Source organism: Sebastes fasciatus, chromosome 24, assembly GCF_043250625.1.
Source record: "Sebastes fasciatus isolate fSebFas1 chromosome 24, fSebFas1.pri, whole genome shotgun sequence".
Lineage (NCBI taxonomy): Eukaryota > Metazoa > Chordata > Actinopteri > Perciformes > Sebastidae > Sebastes > Sebastes fasciatus.
Window position 1 is genome coordinate 2,544,174 of NC_133818.1, and position 22,420 is coordinate 2,566,593.

At 39.9% G+C, this 22,420-nt stretch overlaps 1 protein-coding gene and 1 long non-coding RNA gene across 12 annotated transcripts in view; one reads left to right on the forward strand and one right to left on the reverse strand.

The window, feature by feature from the left end:
• The window catches only part of LOC141762808 (uncharacterized), a 196,991-nt gene that overhangs the window by 98,471 nt on the left and 76,100 nt on the right, over positions 1-22,420 (forward strand). The gene's annotated exons all lie outside the window — the stretch shown is intronic.
• On the reverse strand, positions 597-22,376 carry bin1b (bridging integrator 1b). Of its 11 annotated transcripts, none has more exons than XM_074626595.1 (19): positions 21,718-22,376; positions 13,798-13,878; positions 13,546-13,600; positions 13,374-13,468; positions 12,955-12,990; positions 12,569-12,664; positions 12,318-12,425; positions 11,862-11,954; positions 9,749-9,834; positions 8,325-8,400; positions 8,190-8,245; positions 8,057-8,101; positions 6,655-6,697; positions 6,218-6,343; positions 3,036-3,056; positions 2,526-2,777; positions 2,281-2,334; positions 1,793-1,894; positions 597-1,654 (listed from the first exon to the last, which is right to left on the reverse strand). In XM_074626595.1, exons 1-19 carry the CDS (start codon positions 21,796-21,798, stop codon positions 1,553-1,555), a joined length of 1,608 nt encoding a protein of 535 aa, XP_074482696.1. In that variant the 5' UTR covers positions 21,799-22,376; the 3' UTR covers positions 597-1,552. The 11 variants fall into 11 exon arrangements, with proteins under 11 accessions (XP_074482696.1, XP_074482695.1, XP_074482700.1 ...); XM_074626594.1 differs by having other exon boundaries at positions 6,218-6,351; positions 6,654-6,697; positions 21,718-22,373; XM_074626599.1 differs by lacking the exon at positions 11,862-11,954 and having other exon boundaries at positions 6,218-6,351; positions 6,654-6,697.

A 22,420-nucleotide genomic window follows, 5' to 3' on the forward strand; every position in this document is an offset into this window, starting at 1 on the left:
GCCAAGCCTGCGCAGAATCGATCACCGGTGTTCTGTAGTGGGCCCTTTTACAGCATACAATGAGGTGGGCTACTTTAGCAACATGAACAGCACCATGGATTTATCATTAAACAGTGACCTGCTGGTAGGCCTTATCAGAAACATGAACAGCACTATGGATTTATCATTAAACAGTGACCTGCTGGTAGGCCTTATCAGAAACATGAACAGCACTATGGATTTTACCAACAATTTGCTCAAACCTCAGTCAGATAAAGTATAAAAAAGTAAGGCAGACTAAACTAGCGGGTAGGGCAACGAAGGATAGAAGGCAAATGAATACAGTTTGACATTTAGTGATGTTGGAAGCCCATACAGCCACATAGCCACATAAGCTACACAATCAACCCACACACGACAACAAACTACACATGTGTAAGCAGAGTTTGGGCCGCCGTTGACACCATAACCAGACAGACATGGTGTTGCACAGAGGAACAACAGCAGGGTTTGAGGAATTAATGGTTGCATTATTGATAATATTTAAGCTCTTTCAGCCATAACACGTGGCCTCTTACTCAGCAGATTGAGGATAAATTAAAAACACTGACGCCACATGCTGTTTCATTCATCTTTAATGACACTGACTTGATCCAACATATGGTGCATTAGTTACCACTTCCACACAATGTAAAAATACAGTTTGCATGGGTTTAACTTTGGTTTCTGCAGTATATTTGGTTAAAAAGGTTTCAATGTTTAAGTCTCTCATTTAGCTGCTTGCGTCGCAGTTTTGGATCCATGGGGTCAAAGTAATTAGCCTGAACCTGATTTATACTGGAAAAAACACTCAAGAAAGAAAAATGTGTGTGCACAGTAGTGATCCAGTGTTAGTGCACACAGAGATCCAGAATCAGTTTCATATGAAAAATGTTTAAAAAGAGTTAAACAGCATGCATTGCTTGTCTCAAAGTGGTAAATAATCATAAATAGTGGTAACTAAAGAAGATGAAGGATAGCTGAGTTGGATGATGTTTTGCATTTCATCCATCAATGAAAAGATGATTCAAAAATCAAAATAAAAGCGTATGTGCATTAGAAAATGTAAGCCACACATCAAGTCATGTCCTCAAAATGGCCAGTAAAATAAATGAAAAACTACTGTTCCCTTTGATAATCCTACAAGCCCAAGAAACTGTAATAGACTGATAATGCAAACATCCTGTGTTCTTCCATAAAAGACAATACAATCAAATGCTTCATGCAATGAACTGCGACTGTTGACAATACACAACATAAAACATTCATACAATACATCCATGACTCATTTTTCCTTTTTGAGTTCAGCATATAAATAATTCAGGAATAAGAAATCAAAAGAAAACTTTGGGTGTACAATTTGATTTTTAGATAATTGTGCACCATTTAGCACAAGGGAGTGAGTCGGGGTAATACAGTATCATATCATCTTCTAACTATAATGTTCATTTCGGTTTGTGTACATGTGTTCATTTAGTGAGTTCTATCTTTATATTGGAGGAGTTCGGGGCCAAATCTTTCAGCGGCATAAAACTCAAACCTTCTGAGTGAAGTTCTCGGGGAAAACGCCTTTGACTGAAATATCTTTGTTCTGCACCCAGTGAGACTCCTGCACACCCATGAGCCAGCCGTCGTCCTGCAGAAACACACACGTTTCAGTGCAGAAATCTTAGTAACTAACAAGTAAACAGGTTGTATATGAAGCTAAACTGGTCTGCATGCCTACTAAGCAAAAGTAGGAAGCTGATAGTGAAAGAGAGTGTGTGTCAGTGACCTGTTCATCTGGGTTGTCAAAGGCCAAAACCAGCACATCATCTCCGATCTTCAGTTCCAGCTCATCACCGTCAGTGGCAGCGTAATCATGTATCGCTTTTACCTGCAGCACAAAAACAGCCACAATAAAGGTTTGGATTGAATATGGACAATGTTTATGAATATCATTAAATTGGGTAAACATTATTATAATAATAATGATAGATATCACCATGAAACTTTTTTGTATTACAAAATGTTATATTTAAATATAAACATGAGGTATTATCTAATGGTAACTTTTGGTGAATTTAGGAGAAATCTACAGACGCAAATAGACAAATAAATCTTTTCTTCCCACAAGTCTGAAAGAAGACATGTTATGGACGTAAAATAAACCAAAATCTCTAAATTGACCAGTGCATGAAAAATGATGTTTTTGCCTTCTCCCCTTAAAAAACGGTGTATTTTATCACAAGTTAATGGAGGAGAAGCATGACGTCATTTCACCTTGTAGAGGAATCCTGGAGGGAGTTCTCCATCCGAGCCATTGGTCACCGCGCTCTGCACCATAAAACAAGCAGAAAAGGTCCGGCTGTGTTATTAAGGAAGTCAAAGAAATGTGTAATGAAGAAGGTCTGAAGCGTTAAACAGAAGAAAGAAAAGGAAGAAGAGGGGATCCTTGAAGCTTTCATTTGTGATTGTTTGAAGACCCCACTGAGGTCGCTCCTGCCTCCCTATCCATCCGACCCTACCTCTCCATCGTCACCCCAGCCACCCTGTCCCACTTGGACGCCATCGTTGTCCCAAGTTGGCTCGGCGTACGACTGAGCAGCTCCGTTGCCGCCCCAACTCTCCTGACCCTGAGCCGTTTCTGCATTGTCCCAACTGGGCTGCAGGGTGTAGCTCTGGGTGCTGCTTTCATCGTAATCCCAGCCCGCTTGGGCCTCCTCTGGGTACTGGTCCTCATCACGCAGGGTCTCCTGCTCTGCAGTGGTCTGTTCTCGCTACAAAAGGTCAGGGGGTTGTGGAGCATTGTGGCGGGTTTTGAAGCGAGAGGAAGGGTAGGTGGAAGGTACAGAGTAGACGCCAGAGGAGCAGTTTGGTTAATAAAGGTCACGACCCGGGGTGGTGTGGGTGTCATAAAGGAAAGGAAGGAGGTTGTGATGAAAAAAGATGGAGTTGTAGCGTTACATCTTCCTCTGCTTTACTTCACATTATAGAAAATAAAAGAGCACATTTCTCCGTTAGGAACTCATGCTTACCCATGAGTCCCATGATGGCGCCTTCCGTGGAGCAGTAAGAGACAAGAAGTGTCATACATTAAAAAATAAATGTAGCACGCATGAATTCAACGGGTTTTAAGGGAAGTCCAATTTGCTTGTAACATGAACCTAATAGGATCAAAATCCCCAAAAACTTAAGACACCAAAAAGAGAATAAAATGCATTTCAGAGCTGTAAAGCAGGCCCATTCAATTGGTGGCCCATGGGCTGAAACCGGGCCTTTAACGACCTCAATCTGGTCCTTTTTACATTTATAAATATAAAAAAAGTATTATAAAATGTATGATTTCTTCCAATAAGAGAGTTTATTCCTGTTCAGTTTATGGGTGATTATCAGAAGATCATCATTTTATTAGTAGGCTTATTAGCCCATTCATTAGTTATGTCTTAAGCAACGCAAAAATGCTTTGCAGCTTTTTCTTGAAGCATTATTTCATAATTATCAAAACTGATGCAGATCAATTTAGATGTTGTTTTTCCTCTTCTTTTTTTGCTAATTTATTTATTTTATTTTATTTTATTAAGATCATCATTTTATTATTAGGCTAATTCGCCCATTCATTACTTATGTCTTGTCAAGCACAGAAATATTTATTATGTTAAAAAGATTTAACCCCGGCTGTCTCAGCAGAGTCAAACTAAATAAAAAAAAGGTGTTAAATGCAACATTTTGTTCATTAAAACATCAACCTACTAAGATGGAAAGTGTGTATTGCTTTCACATTTAAATTCCTAAATTTGCAGATCAGACACAGAGAAATTTAAAGAAAGCAGTAATTGAAGAGGCGTGCTGTGTAGAGGCAGGCTACTGGTTGTTCCTCCATATTTCATCAATCACCGTCATCAATAAATCTGATCAGCTAATGAGTATCAAGCAAAACAAACAATCACATGCAAAGTGAGGCTGAATGGCCATGCAATGGATCTGTTCAAGTTAAAACACACACACACACACACACACACACACACACACCCCAGATGACAGAAACTGTGTTTACATGCAGTCTGGAGTTGGATCTCTGCACCATGTGTGAGACGTAAACGTGTGTGAGAGAGTCCAGGTCTGTAGACCATGTTGAGCAAAGAATAGTTGAATTAAAAAACCTTTAAAAAATCAAAGCGTAGCTGTCAATTTAATCTCTGTCAGAGGTTAATTAACGCTTAAAAGTTGGGCTACATTTTGTCGAGGAAAAACTGTCATGTCCATTTTCAAAGGGGTCCCTTGACCTCTGACCTCCAGATGTGTGAATGTAAATGGGTTCTATGGGTACCCACGAGTCTCCCCTTTACAGACATGCCCACTTTATGATAATCACATGCAGTACAAATGTGTTATTGTCTCCTTTCCTAAAATGGTGTATTTGAATATTTCTGCATATTTGGGTCCATAAACAGTCTTGAATTATATAAATTGGGTTTCACTGTAAAGCTACTCACTGTATAAAATGACCTGTGGTGACCTCTAGGATAATCACAGCCTCATGAAACTTTACAGCCACAAACTAGAGACCTAGAGCATTCAGAGGATGGATGGATCAGACTAGAGACCTAGAGCATTCAGAGGATGGATGGATCAAACTAGAGACCTACAGCCTTCAGAGGATGAATGGATCAGACTAGAGACCTAGAGCATTCAGAGGATGGATGGATCAAACTAGAGACCTAGAGCATTCAGAGGATGGATGGATCAGACTAGAGACCTAGAGCATTCAGAGGATGGATGGATCAGACTAGAGACCTAGAGCATTCAGAGGACGGATGGATCAGACTAGAGACCTAGAGCATTCAGAGGATGGATGGATCAGACTAGAGACCTAGAGCATTCAGAGGATGGATGGATCAGACTAGAGACCTAGAGCATTCAGAGGATGGATGGATCAGACTAGAGACCTAGAGCATTCAGAGGATGGATGGATCAAACTAGAGACCTAGAGCATTCAGAGGATGGATCGATCAGACTACAGACCTAGAGCATTCAGAGGATGGATGGATCAAACTAGAGACCTAGAGCATTCAGAGGATGGATGGATCAAACTAGAGACCTAGAGCATTCAGAGGATGGATGGATCAAACTAGAGACCTAGAGCATTCAGAGGATGGATGGATCAAACTAGAGACCTAGAGCATTCAGAGGATGGATGGATCAAACTAGAGACCTAGAGCATTCAGAGGATGGATGGATCAAACTAGAGACCTAGAGCATTCAGAGGATGGATGGATCAAACTAGAGACCTAGAGCATTCAGAGGATGGATGGATCAAACTAGAGACCTAGAGCATTCAGAGGATGGATGGCTTTCCTAGCTAGATGACAATAAGGGGGTTTCTGAGCAGTTTGCACAACAGAAGTGCTCCCCATCCAATCGCAGAAAAATGCAATTCTTGCAGAAATCTCAAAATGTTTTTGATCCCAAATCACAGCATGTCTTCCTCTATGGTGTTCCTCAAGGTCTTGGTTTCTTAATGTGGTAATTTGGAGGGATTATTGATAATTTTTATCAATTCTCCAGTAGTAAAAAAAAAATTGTTAAATTTAGCACCAAATCTGTGTAACAAATGGTATCAACCCAAAAATTGCTGCAACAACTTATGAGACATAACAGAGCATGGGGATGACCATCATACTAGAAGAACTTTACACACAGTGCTGAGCTGCATCTCAGATTAATCTTCAGGTTCTCAGCTTTCAGATGATGTCACCCCGTCTAAGTGACGTCTACTGTTGACCTGCTATCTCCCCCTAAACACCCCCTGTACCCCCTTAAGAAAGACTAAAACGGCTCTACTGTGGGTCTCAGAGGGTTAAAGATGTTCTGGACCTTCTTTGGTTTTGTGAGATCAGTCCAGTCGAGGTGAAATTAAATATAATTAACAGGTTTTTAAAACTACATGTAAACACAGACTTCACCCCTTCAGCTCTGCCGACCTTTGACCTTAACGAAGCACACCCACCTTGGGAGCTGGACATGTGACGGGCTGTAATACCTCCACATCCCAATCCAGCAGGTTCACCCCTGACCCAGGCTCACACTGCTTCACACACACATTAAACACACACACTCAGGTTAGGAGGGTTCACTATCAGCAGCGTCACGTTATCTCTGCTCTGTAGGTAGAAATAAACTCATGAAGCCCAGTGAGGACTAGGATGACCAGTCTGACCTGCTGTGTCGCGGCGGCGCTGCAGTCTGTGTTGGTGTCCGGCGCTGAGGCCTCGTCCTGCTGCTGTCTCTGGTCCGGAGACGGCGTCAGTCGGGGTGGAGGCCGGCTGGGAGGCGGACCGGGCCTCTGCACCGCCAGGAGGGTTCAATCGAAACCACACAGCACACACGTGCACACATGCAAAAGCAGCGAGGGACACAGAGACACATTAGTACACACTCAATGACGGATGGTTGTCAGATGCTGACGACACACTCCTTCTTGTGCTCCTTTGATTTATGCTGATATCTTCTCTATTTGTTCCTTTGGTTGCTTTGTGCAATGACGCTGGTGCTTCTTTTTATCCTCATACATTCATCAATGTGACTCTACTGCTGTAACTTCATCAACACAAGTTTCTACATTCACGTGGACACGGTCAGTAGTTTAACTTTTACCTTTGGTGGTGAGCTGGCTGATTCGCTGTGGTTGGTTTCCTCGCTGAGAGGAAGAGAAAGAAAAAGAGAAGAGGAAAAGGATGCATGAAAATAGGGAGGAAGAAAAGAGATAATGAAGAAGATTTGCTGACTCACACTCATCACACATGCAGTTCTCAGCTGCATCCACATGAGGACGACAACAAGCTTTAAACAGCCTCAGTGGAATATCTCCAGACTGGTTCTGAGTTTTGTTGTAAAGTTGTAACTTTATAATAAAATATATAATAATAGCATGACCTTTTTCTCATAACAGTATTATTTAATCTTTAAACATTATCACTGACGTGTCCTTGATACAATCCCAGGTTGTAAAAAGCAGTTTAAATGTATTTTTTTATGTATTTACTGCAGTAGCCTGTAGGACTGGGACGATACACCATATAGCTCCTGATTCAATACTATCACGATACTTTGGTGCAGATTTAATATGTGTTTTTGTTTTGACCATGGGAAAAAGTTTAATCATACACTTCTAGGAACTTTTACTTTGGAAAATCTCTAAAATAATCCAGTAAAAATGTTTGATTTTCAGCATGTATGTAGTCCGAGATGTCCTGAAGTCAAATATATCAGTCATTGTCAGGAATTATTTATTATCCAGCAACCCAAGAATCAAAGAATAAAGACATTTCCCTCACAGATTAGTGGTATTTTCTTTTTAATTTATAAAGGACATGTAATGTTTTATACTTCTGGTGAATATAATCCATCAAGCTTATTTCCATAGATGTATTTTGTTTATACAGTTCCCTTTGTGAACACTTAATTTTGAAAACCGGACGTAGCCCCACGTGTCTACTTCCTCTAACTTCACCAAGGTGGTCTCTAGCTCTCCCGTCAGCTCCGTTCTCTTTATACATCCAAGGTCAGCTCCATCGGTGCCGTTTCAATGCAGAGAACAGAAATGTCAGTATCTGGGTGCTCTACAGTCGTAGCGTCGGCCTATTTGACCACGGAGACGAGAGCGACGGCCGGCTTCACCGCCATGTTACCGTGATACGATAACGTTTCCTGTCCATGACAGAGTTAGCATGCAGCTTTAGCCGTGATGTCTAGCTCTGCTTTTCCTGTCAATGTGTGAAACCCAAAGTGTTTCCATCCTTTACTGGATGTGTAGTGTTTACCATGCTGGATTTAACATGTGAGGGTGCAGGTCGTATATAAATATATCGATTCTGGCATTAAAAATTTTAAATCGTAAAAAAAAGAAATGGCGATATAAAGGAGATTTTTTTCCCACCCGTGGCAGCCTGTGGTTTAAAGGGTTAGGGTTGCATTCAAAAAGCAAACGATGAGTTAATTTTCTCGATGAAAATGAAGCAAAGCGTGGCATGCTCAGCCGGCGTGCAGCACATTTTACCTCTTGGCACCTTCTCCTGTCTTTGCTGCTGCAGCACCACCTTTTCTGCAGTAGGGGGCGGTGTGACGGACATTACTCTCATGTGTTCAACATGTCCTTAAATCTTTCAAATGTAACTGAAAGCTCGACTTACTTCAGCTCCCGCTGCTCCTCCAGTTTGGTCATGATGTCGTTCAGGTTCTGGCTGAGCTGATGGGAGCAGACAGAGACTGATCAATACATCAGCTGGTCATGATGTCATCAATCACATGGGAACAGTTGGACTCACCTTGCCCATTTCCCCGTGGAACTTCTCCTGATGACCCGCCAGGCGCTGGAATGTGTTAACATAGACGCCAACACGACTGCAAAAAAACACACACACGTGTTTTTAACACTGAGTTGTCATTAACCCTCTGAGACCCACAATAGAGCTGTTTTGTCTGTTTTAAGGGGGTACAGGGGGTCTTTAGGGGAGATAGCAGGTCAACAGCACTCTGTGTCAAATGTTCTAGTCATAAATACCACATTAAGACACCAAGACCTTGAGGAACACCATAGAAAAAGCCATGCTATGATTTGGGATAAAATAATTTTGACATTTGGAGATTTCTGCAAGAATTGAATTTTTCGGCGATTGGATGGCGAGCACTTGTGTTGTGTAAACTGCTCAGAAACCCCCTTATTGTCAATGTAGCTAGGGAAGCCATCCATCCTCTGAATGCTCTAGGTCTCTAGTCTGATCCATCCATCCTCTGAATGCTCTAGGTCTCTAGTCTGATCCATCCATCCTCTGAATGCTCTAGGTCTCTAGTCTGATCCATCCATCCTCTGAATGCTCTAGGTCTCTAGTTTGATCCATCCATCCTCTGAATGCTCTAGGTCTCTAGTCTGATCCATCCATCCTCTGAATGCTCTAGGTCTCTAATCTGATCCATCCATCCTCTGAATGCTCTAGGTCTCTAGTCTGATCCATCCATCCTCTGAATGCTCTAGGTCTCTAGTCTGATCCATCCATCCTCTGAATGCTCTAGGTCTCTAGTCTGATCCATCCATCCTCTGAATGCTCTAGGTCTCTAGTCTGATCCATCCATCCTCTGAATGCTCTAGGTCTCTAGTTTGATCCATCCATCCTCTGAATGCTCTAGGTCTCTAGTTTGTGGCTGTAAAGTTTCATGAGGCTGTGATTATCCTAGAGGTCTCCACAGGTCATTTTATACAGTGAGCAGCTTTACAGTGAAACCCAATTTATATAATTCAAGACTGTTTATGGACCCCAGTATGCAGAAATATTCAAACACCATTTTAAAATAGGAGACAATAACACATTTGTGCTGGATGCAAGAAACTGCATGTGATTATCATAAAGTGGGCATGTCTGTAAAGGGGAGACTCGTGGGTACCCATAGAACCCATTTACATTCACATATTTTGAGGTCAAAGGTCAAAGGGACCACTTGGAAAGTCGCCATGCCGGTTTTTCGTCGCCAAAATTTAGGGCAAGTTTAGAGCGTTATTTAACCTCCTTCCTGACGAGCTAGTATGACATGGTTGGTACCAATGGATTTTTTTTTAGGTTTTCTAGTTTCATATGATACCAGAACCTTCACTCTAGCTTTAAAACTTGTTACAGCGTCTGAGAGACCGTAAAGTCGGACTGGATCGTGGGTCTCAGAGGGTTAAATATTTTAGAAGAAGAAGAAAGAGTCTCACTTGTCCCACAGTGCCGGAAGCTCGTCTTGTAACTCCACGTTCAGCTCCTCAAAAATCTTCTGAGCTCGGCCCAGCTCCTCCTCCGCCTGCACACACACAGAGTTCACATGTATTATTATTGCGTGTTTGTGTGTGTGTAGTACAGATAATTTAGTTTTTCATGAGCACGCCAGCATGCAGACGAACACATACAGGGTTTCATAGCGACGTGTGGATGCTGTGAGCGTTCAAATCAGAGTCTGATAGTGATGCAAAGTTTACAAAAACAATGTAAACAATAGTTTGGATTGGGGATCAAATTATAGTGAGGCTCTCTACACATGATCAGCATATCAGTCGTGAGATATTGAGAGATGAAATAATAAATGTTTTCTTTCAGTATGAATTAGGATGTTATTATTATTATTATTATTATTATTATCATCAGTAATGGGTGATTATTGGAATTAGGAAGGAATTCATGGTGAAACCGCTAAAACTGTAACAACAGTGAGTGTTTTGGAGAACGCTACGGTACGTCAAACAGAAGAATATAAGTATATGTTATACTTACTATAATATATAAGATTTCTATGAACAGGTAGAAGTTTACAAGACTTTTTAATCACCAAATTATCATTTTAATAAGAACATTTCAGCCTTGATTACAGCTGCAACCATTAATCGATCAGTTGTCAACTATTAAATTAATCATTCACTTTTTTAATAACAAATTAACCTCTTGTGGATCCAATGAGCCAAACTGTATTTATGTGTGATGATGTTAGTCCCCATAGGAGACATTTCATTGACCTCACTGTATAAAATGACCTGTGGTGACCTCTAGGATAATCACAGCCTCATGAAACTTTACAGCCACAAACTAGAGACCTAGAGCATTCAGAGGATGGATGGATCAGACTAGAGACCTAGAGCATTCAGAGGATGGATGGATCAGACTAGAGACCTAGAGCATTCAGAGGATGGATGGATCAGACTAGAGACCTAGAGCATTCAGAGGATGGATAGATCAAACTAGAGACCTAGAGCATTCAGAGGATGGATGGATCAAACTAGAGACCTAGAGCATTCAGAGGATGGATGGATCAAACTAGAGACCTAGAGCATTCAGAGGATGGATGGATCAAACTAGAGACCTAGAGCATTCAGAGGATGGATGGATCAGACTAGAGACCTAGAGCATTCAGAGGATGGATGGATCAAACTAGAGACCTAGAGCATTCAGAGGATGGATGGATTAAACTAGAGACCTAGAGCATTCAGAGGATGGGTGGATCAGACTAGAGACCTAGAGCATTCAGAGGATGGATGGATCAAACTAGAGACCTAGAGCATTCAGAGGATGGATGGCTTTCCTAGCTATGACAATAAGGGGGTTTCTGAGCAGTTTACTCAACACAAGTTCTCGCCATCCAATCACAGAAACATGCAATTCTTGCAGAAATCTCCAAATGTCAAAAGTTTTTGATACCAAAACACAGCATGGCTTTTTCTATGGTGTTCCTCAAGGTCTTGGTGTCTTAATGTGGTATTTTGGAGGGATTATTGATCATTTTTATCAACTCTCCAGTGGTAAATTTAGCACCAAATCTGTGTAACAAATGGTATCAACCCACAAATTGCTGCAACAATTTACGAGACATAATAGAGCATGGGGATGACCATCATATACTTCTATCATAATGTTCTAAACCCTTATACACTCACAATTTATTTTAATTAGTTAATTAATTAATGTTTATTTCTAAAATTAATCTTCAGGTTTCCAGCTTTCAGATGATGTACACCACTTCTATGTGACATCTACTGTTGACCTGCTATCTCCCCCTAAAGACCCCCTGGAACCCCCTAAGAAAGACAAAAACTGGTCTATTGTGGGTCTCAGGTGGTTAAAGGGACTGTATGAACACACGTATAAATGTTTTTTAATTGTTTTTTAACCTAAAAAATTAGACCTTCTGCGACATTTCACTAAAAAACACAAATATCAACCTGCTGGTGGCGCTAGAGGAAACATGAGAGGATCACCAAAGTCTCCTGATCATGTGACAGAGAGCCTGCTGACAGGTGTGGGGCGAGGGGGGGAGGAGTCAGTGATGAACCAGAGTGTCACCTGGTTGTGGGAGAGGTTAGTCTGAGCCACCTGGTGGGCTGATATCAAACCCTGAGCCCAGCTGGGAGCCGCCATCTCCAACAGGGCTGCTTGCTAACCAACGCACACCATGCAACAGAGAGGAGGAAGAGGAGGAGGAGGAGGAGAGAGAGAGAGAGAGAGAAAGAGAAAAGAAAAGCAAACAATTCAAGAGAAACAGCGACATGTTAATGAGCATTTAGAGTCAGTGTGAATGAATATAACGAGGGTTAATTAGTTCACTGATTAAAGTGATTTAAGGTGATATGAATTGTCCGTGCAATGACTAACTCATACCACCTTAAGTCAAAACTATTCCTTTAAACTTTAGCAGCAGAACACACACGCACACGCACACGCACACGCACGCACGCACACACACACACACACACACACACACACACACACACACACACACACACACACACTGGTGGTTACCTTGGCGATCTTGGCCTCGTCCTTCTTCTTTCCTTTCTGTAAGGAGCTGAAGTGATGCCGGGCGCTGTCGAAGTCCACCATCTTCCTGTCGCGCTTCGCTATACGAGCCTGCAGCACAGCGCAGGTCACTTATTTACAATCAGGAAATCTTATTTTGAAAGGATATGTGATTATAAGATTAAAAATATCTTGTTTTATTGTGAAAAGAAGGAGACAAATATCTCAGATATTGTTTGTGTAAACATTCACACCTTGATGTCAGGAAAGTTAGCCAGGTAGGCGTCCAGAGAGGTCAGAGATTTGTCCGTGATGTTCTGGTGGTAGTCTAACCACAGAGTGTCTGTGTCCTGAAACACACGCACGCACACACGCACACACACATCAAAGTATCATAAAAGTACCTCTAATTTGTACTTAAGTACTTGAGTAAAGTACTTAGTTACATTCCACCGCTGCCGGCTGCACTCAGCTGCATCAGTCAGTGTGAAAATGATCTGGACTCTAGCCGACTGGGCTGGTCTAGAACCAGCCACTACTTCCTCTACTGCAGAGCTGAACCAGTGTTTCCCACATGGAGCCAAACTGGAACCAGAATAACTCCGGCTGTGGGAGACACTGGACGCTGTCTGCCTTTTACCTCCAAGTTATTGTCCATCTCCTTCTCTATCATCTCCTTCAGGGTGGAAGGACAGACAGACGCATGCAGTCAGGAAAACAAAGTGTGTTAGCAGTTAGAAGGAAGACAGAACCGTGGACTTTAATTGAATTATTTCAGGTGATTTTAGCTGGAAGAAATATTCATTATTTCAAGAAAAAAGGCGTCTAAAACATTTGAAACATTTCCTTTTTAAACCTTTTTTCAAACTAATGTGTGAAGATTATTCAGCCTACAGTGAATACAACATGAATGCATCTTTTTCTGTGTGCAAATATCACATTTAAGATGCAGGATTTATACATATAAGAGTCTGTGATGCTGAGGTGGAAGCAGAGAGAGGAAAGGAAGTAAACGCTCACTTATTCTCTTACTGTTTCTTTACTGTGTCCTGCTCTCACCTCTGTCAACGCGTCCATCTCCTCTTTGCCGAACCAGTCCGGTTCGTACATGTCGGCCAGACAGTCCTGAAGCCGCCGAGACGCGTCGTGCATCGCTGAAACACACGAGAGGAAGAGCAATGAGTCAAAAGGTTAAAGTTCCATTCAACAAAATGCTCCTAACTACACTCACTTTTCACTGCTGCCAGGTAGGCTTTCAGGTCCTTCTGCAGTTTGGTGCCTTCAGTCTGCAGGAGCAAACACAGAAAACATAAATGTGCCTTCAAATATCACTTCCTCTCAGCCCTCTACTGTGTAATAAATAGAAATACTTATTTAAAGTATTTTAAGAGAAAACATGTTGGCTGATTTCTTCACTTGCTTGGAGAAAAATTGTGTTTTGACGAATCAAATCATGATTAAAAGGAGTAAAATGTGTCCTGACCATCTGCTTGTTGAAGTTGGACACCATCTCCTCAAACGCAGCATCTCGGGTCTCGTCAGCTTTGCCGAGCTTCTGCAGGACCTGCAGAGGAGACGACATGCAATCAATCAATCAATCAATGAGTCAATCAATCAGTCTATGAATCTGTCTGTGCACGCTTCATTCAGATCTATAACTGGAGGGAAGCATCTTGTGTCTCCTCTACATCTACCAGCTGTGTGTGTTTGCTGTTTGAGGCTCTAAGTTCACAATCACCAGAAACACTTTTATTTAAGGTTAAGTGAGGCTACATTAAACTGTCTTGTCTCTACTGGCAGCCAGGATATGGAGGTCAAAGGTCAAAGCCTCAGTGACCTGATGACACACGTAAAAGTGATCCTGAATGACGAGAGAAATATTTGACACCAACTCAAAGCAGCACTTCATGATATTAGAAAGCATCTTCAGCTTCCAGGCGTTTGCTTTTATTTATGGCAGGAGGAAAGAAAGTTATTATTCCATTATCCATCAAAACAGAAAATAAACATTTAAGAATCAGTAAAGTTTCCCAAGAAGTGATTCTGCAGCTCACGATCGAGACAGCTGCAAAAAGACTACAATACCCTACTGCAGAACTACAGTTAATCACAACAGGACTCATCATGCCTACCTGTTTTTTACTTAGTTTACTAAATTTGGAATATATTTTAATTTCATTTGTATTATTTTATAATTTTATTTTTCAATTATCTGTTTTAAATACATTGTTAAATATAAATAATTTAATTATTATTTTCAGATTTTTCTCTTTATTTATTTGTATATCTTATTCTTTTAAATATTTTAATGTGCTTTAACATTAGCATTTCCTTATTTTATTAAAATGGTTCTGATTAAACGTTGCATCAGTCTGCCTCTGTGTCTGATCATTTCCTCTGTTGCATATTAAAAGGTCTTATAAAATAATATAGAATAAAAAGGCTTGTGGTGAGTTTTCTGTGCTCTCCCTCTGTGAATCAGTCTATCTGTAGAAGGAGGAGAAATCAAGACGTTCGTTTTGCTGTTTGTTAGTTGGACAAGGTCACCGGCTAATCTGAGCGTCCACCGTCGCCATCAGCACCACCTGCCGCCTTAATCCTGTGACGGATACACAAACCACGATCAACACGACGACTGGGACTTCCCCACTGATGCAACACACACACGCACGCACGCACGCACGCACGCACGCACGCACGCACGCACACACACACACACACACACACACACACACACACACACACACACACACACACACACACACACACACACACACACACACACACACACACACACACACACACACACACACACACGGTTTATATCAAGCAGAGCCTGTTTACAGCTCTCAGTCCTTCAGCTGACTGTACTACAGTACGAGCAGTAAAAGTACTCATAGTGCAGTAAAATGTCCTGTGACTGATATCTGATTCTATGAGACATTATTAGACAGTCAGGACGCTCCAAAGGGTCACCAGATAAATCTAAGGGGTCGTCAGATGATTAATGAGACAGAAGAAGAAGAAAATAAGTTCTGATGCACAAATTCATATTTATATTTTTGACTTTTCTCTAATGTTAGATTCATATCTGATGGATGCTGCGATGCTACTTTGGATTATTAGATTATTATGCACACCAGTAATAGATAACGCACTGTACATGACCTTTTGGTAACACTTTATAATAATCATCATTTATAAATGGTAATATAATAAAACTAAGTTAAAAGCAATGAAATGATAATTAATAATGTTTAATAATAGTTATAATATTCAATAATAATAATAATAATATAATAGTTACATTATGTAATAATTTATATCAATATTATTATTTATTTATTTTTTATTACACTAAATTTATAATTTCATATAATAATAGTTAATAATTTCTGTAACATGAAATAATTATTTTATAAATTATATATAGTATCATAGCTGATAAGAGACGATAACTATTACATTCAGATTACATTAGTAAACTATTTATTAACAGTTTAACATTAACATTTTATATACTATATTAATATTTGTTAATTGAATACCAAATGATTTATAACCTTTTAAGAAATCTGTTGTAAAACATCTACATACATTACATAAATAGATGGACCAAAAACAATTATTAACCATTGACAGAGTATTAACTATATCTAAATAATGTTTACAGATGTTTTACAAAGTATTTATTAACCATTTAACAAGGTATTATAACCATCAGTTGTAAATTTATAATACCGTCCATATGTTTATAGATGGTTTACAAAGTATTTCTTTAAGGTTTACAAATAGTATCTTAATTATTAACAAATACTTATGTTATAATGTGTGCAACAATAAACTGTTAAAATAACATAAATTATAGCCTTACTAATAATTAAATAAAAATAACGACTAAAATAACTATTAACTAAGTTTTAATTAACTATTAATTTACCATTTATAAATGGTGGTTATCAGAAAGTTTCTTTTTCTTAACTGTACATAATTTAATTCTGTGTTTCAGGTCTGTCTCTGTGAATCACGTGCAACATAAATAAAGCGTATTATTCTGCAGAAGAAATATTTGAATCAGTGGTGGTATATCTATTAAAATCCAGATCTATATTTGGACGACACAGCTGGCGTCTCCTTCACTGCCCTCAGTGTCTGTCATCTCTTTGTGCACCAGTCACAGGCTGCTTCGTGGTGCATTCAGGTGATTCTAGATACGTCTAGAAGTATCATACACCTGTGAATACCTGTGTCACCTATACTGTTATAATAAGTGTAATGGGACGTGTGTGTATGTGTGTGTATGTGTATGTGTGTGTGTGTGTGTGTGTGTGTGTGTGTGTGTGTGTGTGTGTGTGTGTGTGTGTGTGTGTGTCCATCGGTGTTCAGTTTCAGCCCCATAAATACCCCCGCCGCTCACACACAGGCAGTTGGAGGGGTATTAAGAGTGATGAGGAGGAGGCCCAGGCTATATATAGACACACACACACACACACACACACACACACATATGAGCCCCGCCCACAGCAGTGAGGCATGCTGGGAGTCCTGGGAGGTGGGGGGGACAGGTGTGCAGGCCAAGCAGGGCAACCCTGAGGTCTGATCACTTTAGAGTCACATTACTAATCGTATAGAAAGTCACACTAATCTTATTATTGAAATCATAATCACAGAGTGCTTCACTTCTACATAATATACTTCTACTATATATACTTCTACTATCTATAATACTACATCTAGAATCTCAAACAACTAAAACAATGTTTGGGTAACACTTTAAGTCCTCCAATGCAGCATTTATGAACATTTAATAACATGTTTATAACACACTATAATGTTGATATAAGGACATGTATTAATGCACAGTATATTCTCCTATCAAGACTTATTTTATATTTTTAAAACTGTGTTTTTCTATATTGTTATTATAATAAATAAACATCTTCTACAACTACATTATAGTGTGTTATAAACCATTTATTAAATGTTTTATATTTTGCTTATACTTAAAATAAAGTGTTTCCATATTTTGGATAAGACTCAGATTAACCTGCAGTTTTATTTTGTTCTGTTGTTGGTGCATATTGCCAAAAATAAAATGACCCCGAGCAGTGAACCTGGAGGCCTTTAGGGTCTGCTGAAGGTCTTTTAAATGCATTTTAATTTATTAATTAAAATTAAATTAAGTAATTAAATTAATTAATTTCATTAATTTCATTAATATTTTACAATATGTATAATTTGTTCATTTCAGATTCTTTTTGTGCTTTATGTCTGTACGTTTTTAAAAGGTTTTTCTGCTCCCTGTGCTGTTATCCGCCGTCATGTTTCTTGATCTTTAAATAAATAATAAAGGCTTATATTGATGTGAGTATTAGAAGACAACACTGTTCGAGAAGTTGCAACGAATTGGGTCTGATGGGATGAGCACAACTTGTCTGTTTGTTATATTTATGTTACTTCTTTCTGTATGTGTGAGTTGTTAAAGTACGGGGGTTGGAGCAGTGTGCAGGAATGTTTTGGGTAAAAGAGCGTGGTTTAAGGGAGGTGGGGTGGTGAGAGAAGGTAAGGGGTATTGAGTGCTGAGGGTGTCGGGGTGGGTGGGGGGCTCAGTGTCATGGGGTCCGGCCTCTTTGACTCACAGCACCACACCGGGTCTCCGGCTGCTCTCTAAAGGGCACCTCCTCCCTCCTCCCTTCTCTTCCTCCCTCCTCCGTCACCGCACTCATCCGGATTCCACGGAGGGGAATTTTCCCAGAATGCTCTGCGGCACAGCTGACCGGTTCATGAGCGGGTGACGTTACATCACTATGACAACGACGCTGGCACCGACAGCTGGTCTGAATCAAATTATTACTCACAGTGGAATAATAGAAGTTCTGTGTCATGAAACAATAAAAGTTTCATTTAAAGGATTTAAATTTCACTCAGGGATGCTCAGGTGTGTGCAGGTGTGACGTCTCTATCAAACGCTCTCTCTTTTTCCTCTTTAACACCATGTACGCGTCGGAGGAGAGAGTGGGCATGTCTGTAGAGGGGAGACTCGTGGGTACCCATAGAACCCATTTTCATTCACATATCTGGAGGTCAGAGGTCAAGGGACCCCTTTGAAAATGGACATGACAGTTTTTCCTCAACAAAATGTAGTGTGGAGGGTGGAGGGTGGAGGGTGGAGGGTGGAGGGCGGAGGGCGGCGTGCCAGCAGACAGACAGCTGAAGCCGACGCTCCCCTCCTCCACCTCAGAGGGAAGATGATACTCTGACCTTCCTCTTTACTCCCAGCGGCTCAGTATCGCCTCCACGTCCGTCACACCGACTAAGACTCTATGACTGAAAAGTTCAGTTCAGACTTTTCTACATCCTGCAGGTTGATTTCCTCCAGATAAATATCTGTGATTTCAAGGCTTTGAGACACATTTCAGCAGAATCCTGCACACCTAAGACACGTTAGAGCATCCATAAACCAAACTCTTTACAATTTTCAGAGTATTTTAAAAAAGAATACTAAATTATCTTCATTTGTTTTGCCTCAAAAACATAACAATAAGAATTTAAACTCCTCTTTATGTCCAGTAATAAAACCAAGACCATGGCATTTGTAATAGGATATCATGGAGGTAATTAATTGTAATATAATGTGGTATTTTTAATGGATTATCTGCATGGTCATTAACTCATTACTATCTCATTCATTAACATTCATTGACTATCTGTATTATTGATTAAATAAGTGTTACTGATATGAAAGTTATTTAAACAAATGGTCACATTGTTCTAAAATGATGATTATGATGTTTTAATAAAGAAAAGTGCACTGATGATATCTGGATCAACCACAACGTTGTGACATTTAAGATGAATATGCTACGGAGAGTTATGTTGTATATTATTTAAGAAGAAGAAGAAGAAGAAGAAGTGAAAGTCTTTATGTGAGATCTGGTGTTTTACCACTTCCTGTTGAAACTGGGAACTGCACAATACTTTGTTCAGTGAGATAAAAAATACTGATATTTATTTGAGTCGACTGTTCACATATGAAACATTTAAATTAGCCAGTTAGTTGGAGGAGAAAAAGCTCTTTATCAGGATCAGTTTTAGGCTTGTAGCAGCTCGTTCTGGTGTACAGTTCATTATGAAGTATTTAAAAGAAACTACAAGTACCTATAACTGATGTTTTTGTGAGTGTGCTGCCAGGTGTTTGGCATGACAGAAATAATAACTGTAAATGCAGTAACTCTTAATTCAGATTAATAATACGATATAATTAACAGATACACAATTACATATTATTATAGATAATAACATAATTGACTTTATTCACCTGTGAATATATAAAATGAGCTGCAACACTAAAGTGATGAACACATTAATTTATCAATATTTATAATAAATATAATCTGCATAATGAGTACTTCTAGTATATTGTTGCTGCATAGGAGCACAGGGCGGATGGATACACAAGAAGTAATTCCAGTATATCATGTAACGCAAATTAAAACTGTTTTTTCACATTTACATTTGTGTACAGATTAAACAAACCAGATACATCGCGTTGATTAGCGATCAGGCTAGCTGTTTCCATCTACTTGCAGTCTTTATGCTAAGCTAAGCTAATCACCTCCGGCTCTGTACTCAACACACGGAGTGACATCAAACTTCTCTTCCAACTCTTGGAAAGAAAGTGAATAATCGCATAATGCTGAACAGTTCCTTCAACCAAACCTCACTGTGATTTCTAACGTTTTTAGAAGACTAAACTTTAGGAACTAAATTAGAGACTTTACAAGAAGAAGACGGACGGAAATATGTGCAGCTGCCACGAGGAATGAGCAGATACTCATCAGAGGAGCGTTGAGGAAGGACGGGTTAGAGTTACAACAGTCTGTTTTAGGGGGTTTGAACTGGAAACACAGACAGCAGAAAGGCCGAGGAGGACGCATAAAGCCGAACAAAATGAGAACAATAGGTGGTTTGAATGTCTGTGACTGACTGACTGACTGACTGACAGCACTCCTGGCGGCACCGAGGTGATTAGAGGGTAAAACCTCAGCAGGTGATTAGGACAGACAATAATAACTCTGGACACACACTGTTGCTCGGGTTTCATTCTGTCCTCCTTTACTATTCACTTTATAGAACATATATCACATTATTTTACTGTTACTTCTCTGAAACTTTGAATGCAACATTTGTTTCTGGACATTGTGTATTTTGAAGAGAAAAAGCAGCTGACTTTTACTTTGAAAACCTAAAGAAACTTTGAACTTTTACTTTTAGTTGAAAAGACTTTAAGGACTTCTTCTTGTAATATTGTCGCAGTACAACAAGTATCGTAACAGATTTGAATACTACATGTCAATCCTCGATAATACATACTACTTCCTACAGCCCTGCAGTTTGTTGAGGGGATCAAATGTGCACACACTAAGAAACAAGAAACCCTTAAAATACCATCATTTAACCCTTAATTTACCCCTGAAAACATAAGAACACCTTAATTTAGATCAGTGTTTGGTATGGTTACAAAAGATCAATTCATTTGAAAGTTAATCACCACCATACCACCTTAATTTAAAAACCCTTAATCGTACCTTAATCATAACCGTAATGCAGTATATAAAGGGGATTAAAGGGGATTTTAGTGTATATTAAAGGGGATTTAAGGGATAGTAACCCCTTAAAATATATCAAATAGTGTTAGAGCTATTCCTGAATTTCACATCAACTGAAAAATGAAGGCCCCTTTAAGGTATGGGCCTACGTGAATGGATAGCTTTTAAGGGGATTTTACCCCTAAAAACCCTTGAACTTAAAAAAAAAAAAGAAACACTAAAAGTACCTTAATTGTTAGTTGTTAAAGGGTAAATGTAAGGGTTTGCGAGGTAAAACTTTGGGTTTGGTTTCATGACAACAGTTGGACACTTAAGAACATAACTTTTCTCTTTCCCTATGTGTTGTGTTTTAAAGTGCAATTTCAGGGTTACTTGTTCAATGTTACAGGGGTGACCCCAGTTTAATTTAAAGATTAAGGTGCTTTTAACTCTTAAACCGTGCAGAATAATTAAGATAATTTAATAATATATTGCAATCAATGTGAATTTTCTCTCGATTATGAACTATTGTTCCTTTAAAGTTTAAGTTAATAAATGTATTTAATGCTATTGAGATTTTGTCACTTAAAACCCCCTTATGCAGGTAACCCAATAAAACACCTTCATATATTACATATATTAATATCAGGTGCTAAATGTCACAGGGTTGACTTGACCCCATGTTTGGAATTCAGGTAAAGTTTCATTTAAAACCCCTTAAACTTAAATCAATCCATCCATTAATACGTTAGAGGGTAAAAAAGAGTAGAGGATTAGGTTTCACCGTGACAGTGGGACAACATGGAGAGGTTTACCTTCTCCTGCGCTCTGGTGAGCCTCTTCTGGACGTTGATGGCCAGTTTCCCGGCAGTGACCCCTTTCCCTATCTCGGCCATGGCGTGGAGGGCTCCCCGGCGGTGTCAGGACCAGAAGAAGAAGAAGAAGAACAAGAAGAAGAAGAGGGAGAAACCCTACTCTGGAAACCAACGGTGCGTAAAACCCTTCCAGAGGGCGGCTTGGCTTGCTGCGCGTAACTCTAATCCTGGTGACAGCTTCTTAAAGGTGCAATGTGTAATTTAATCCGGTTTATGTGCGACAAAAGAAGAAAAAAAGACAACAAAAAGCAGGTGGAGTTTGGAAGGCAGCGTGCAGGGACAGATTCAGATGGCGTCCTGGTCTCGGCTGATGGAGACGTGAGCTCGATATATGGAGAGATATTAAGTTTCCTCCTCACTCATCCTCTTAAAGGCGCAGCAGGTTGGTATTATTAGCCAGACATCTGTTGCATACATGCAACTGGTGTGTTGCTGTCTTTACGCACGGCCTTATTTATGTGCACAGAGTCAGATGTTGGAGCTAAATCAGTCCTGATCCCTCTGGAGACACACACACAAACACACTGACACACACACACACACACACACACACACACACACACACACACACACACACACACACACACACAGAGAAACACACAGACACACAGACACACAGAGACACAGAGACACAGACACACAG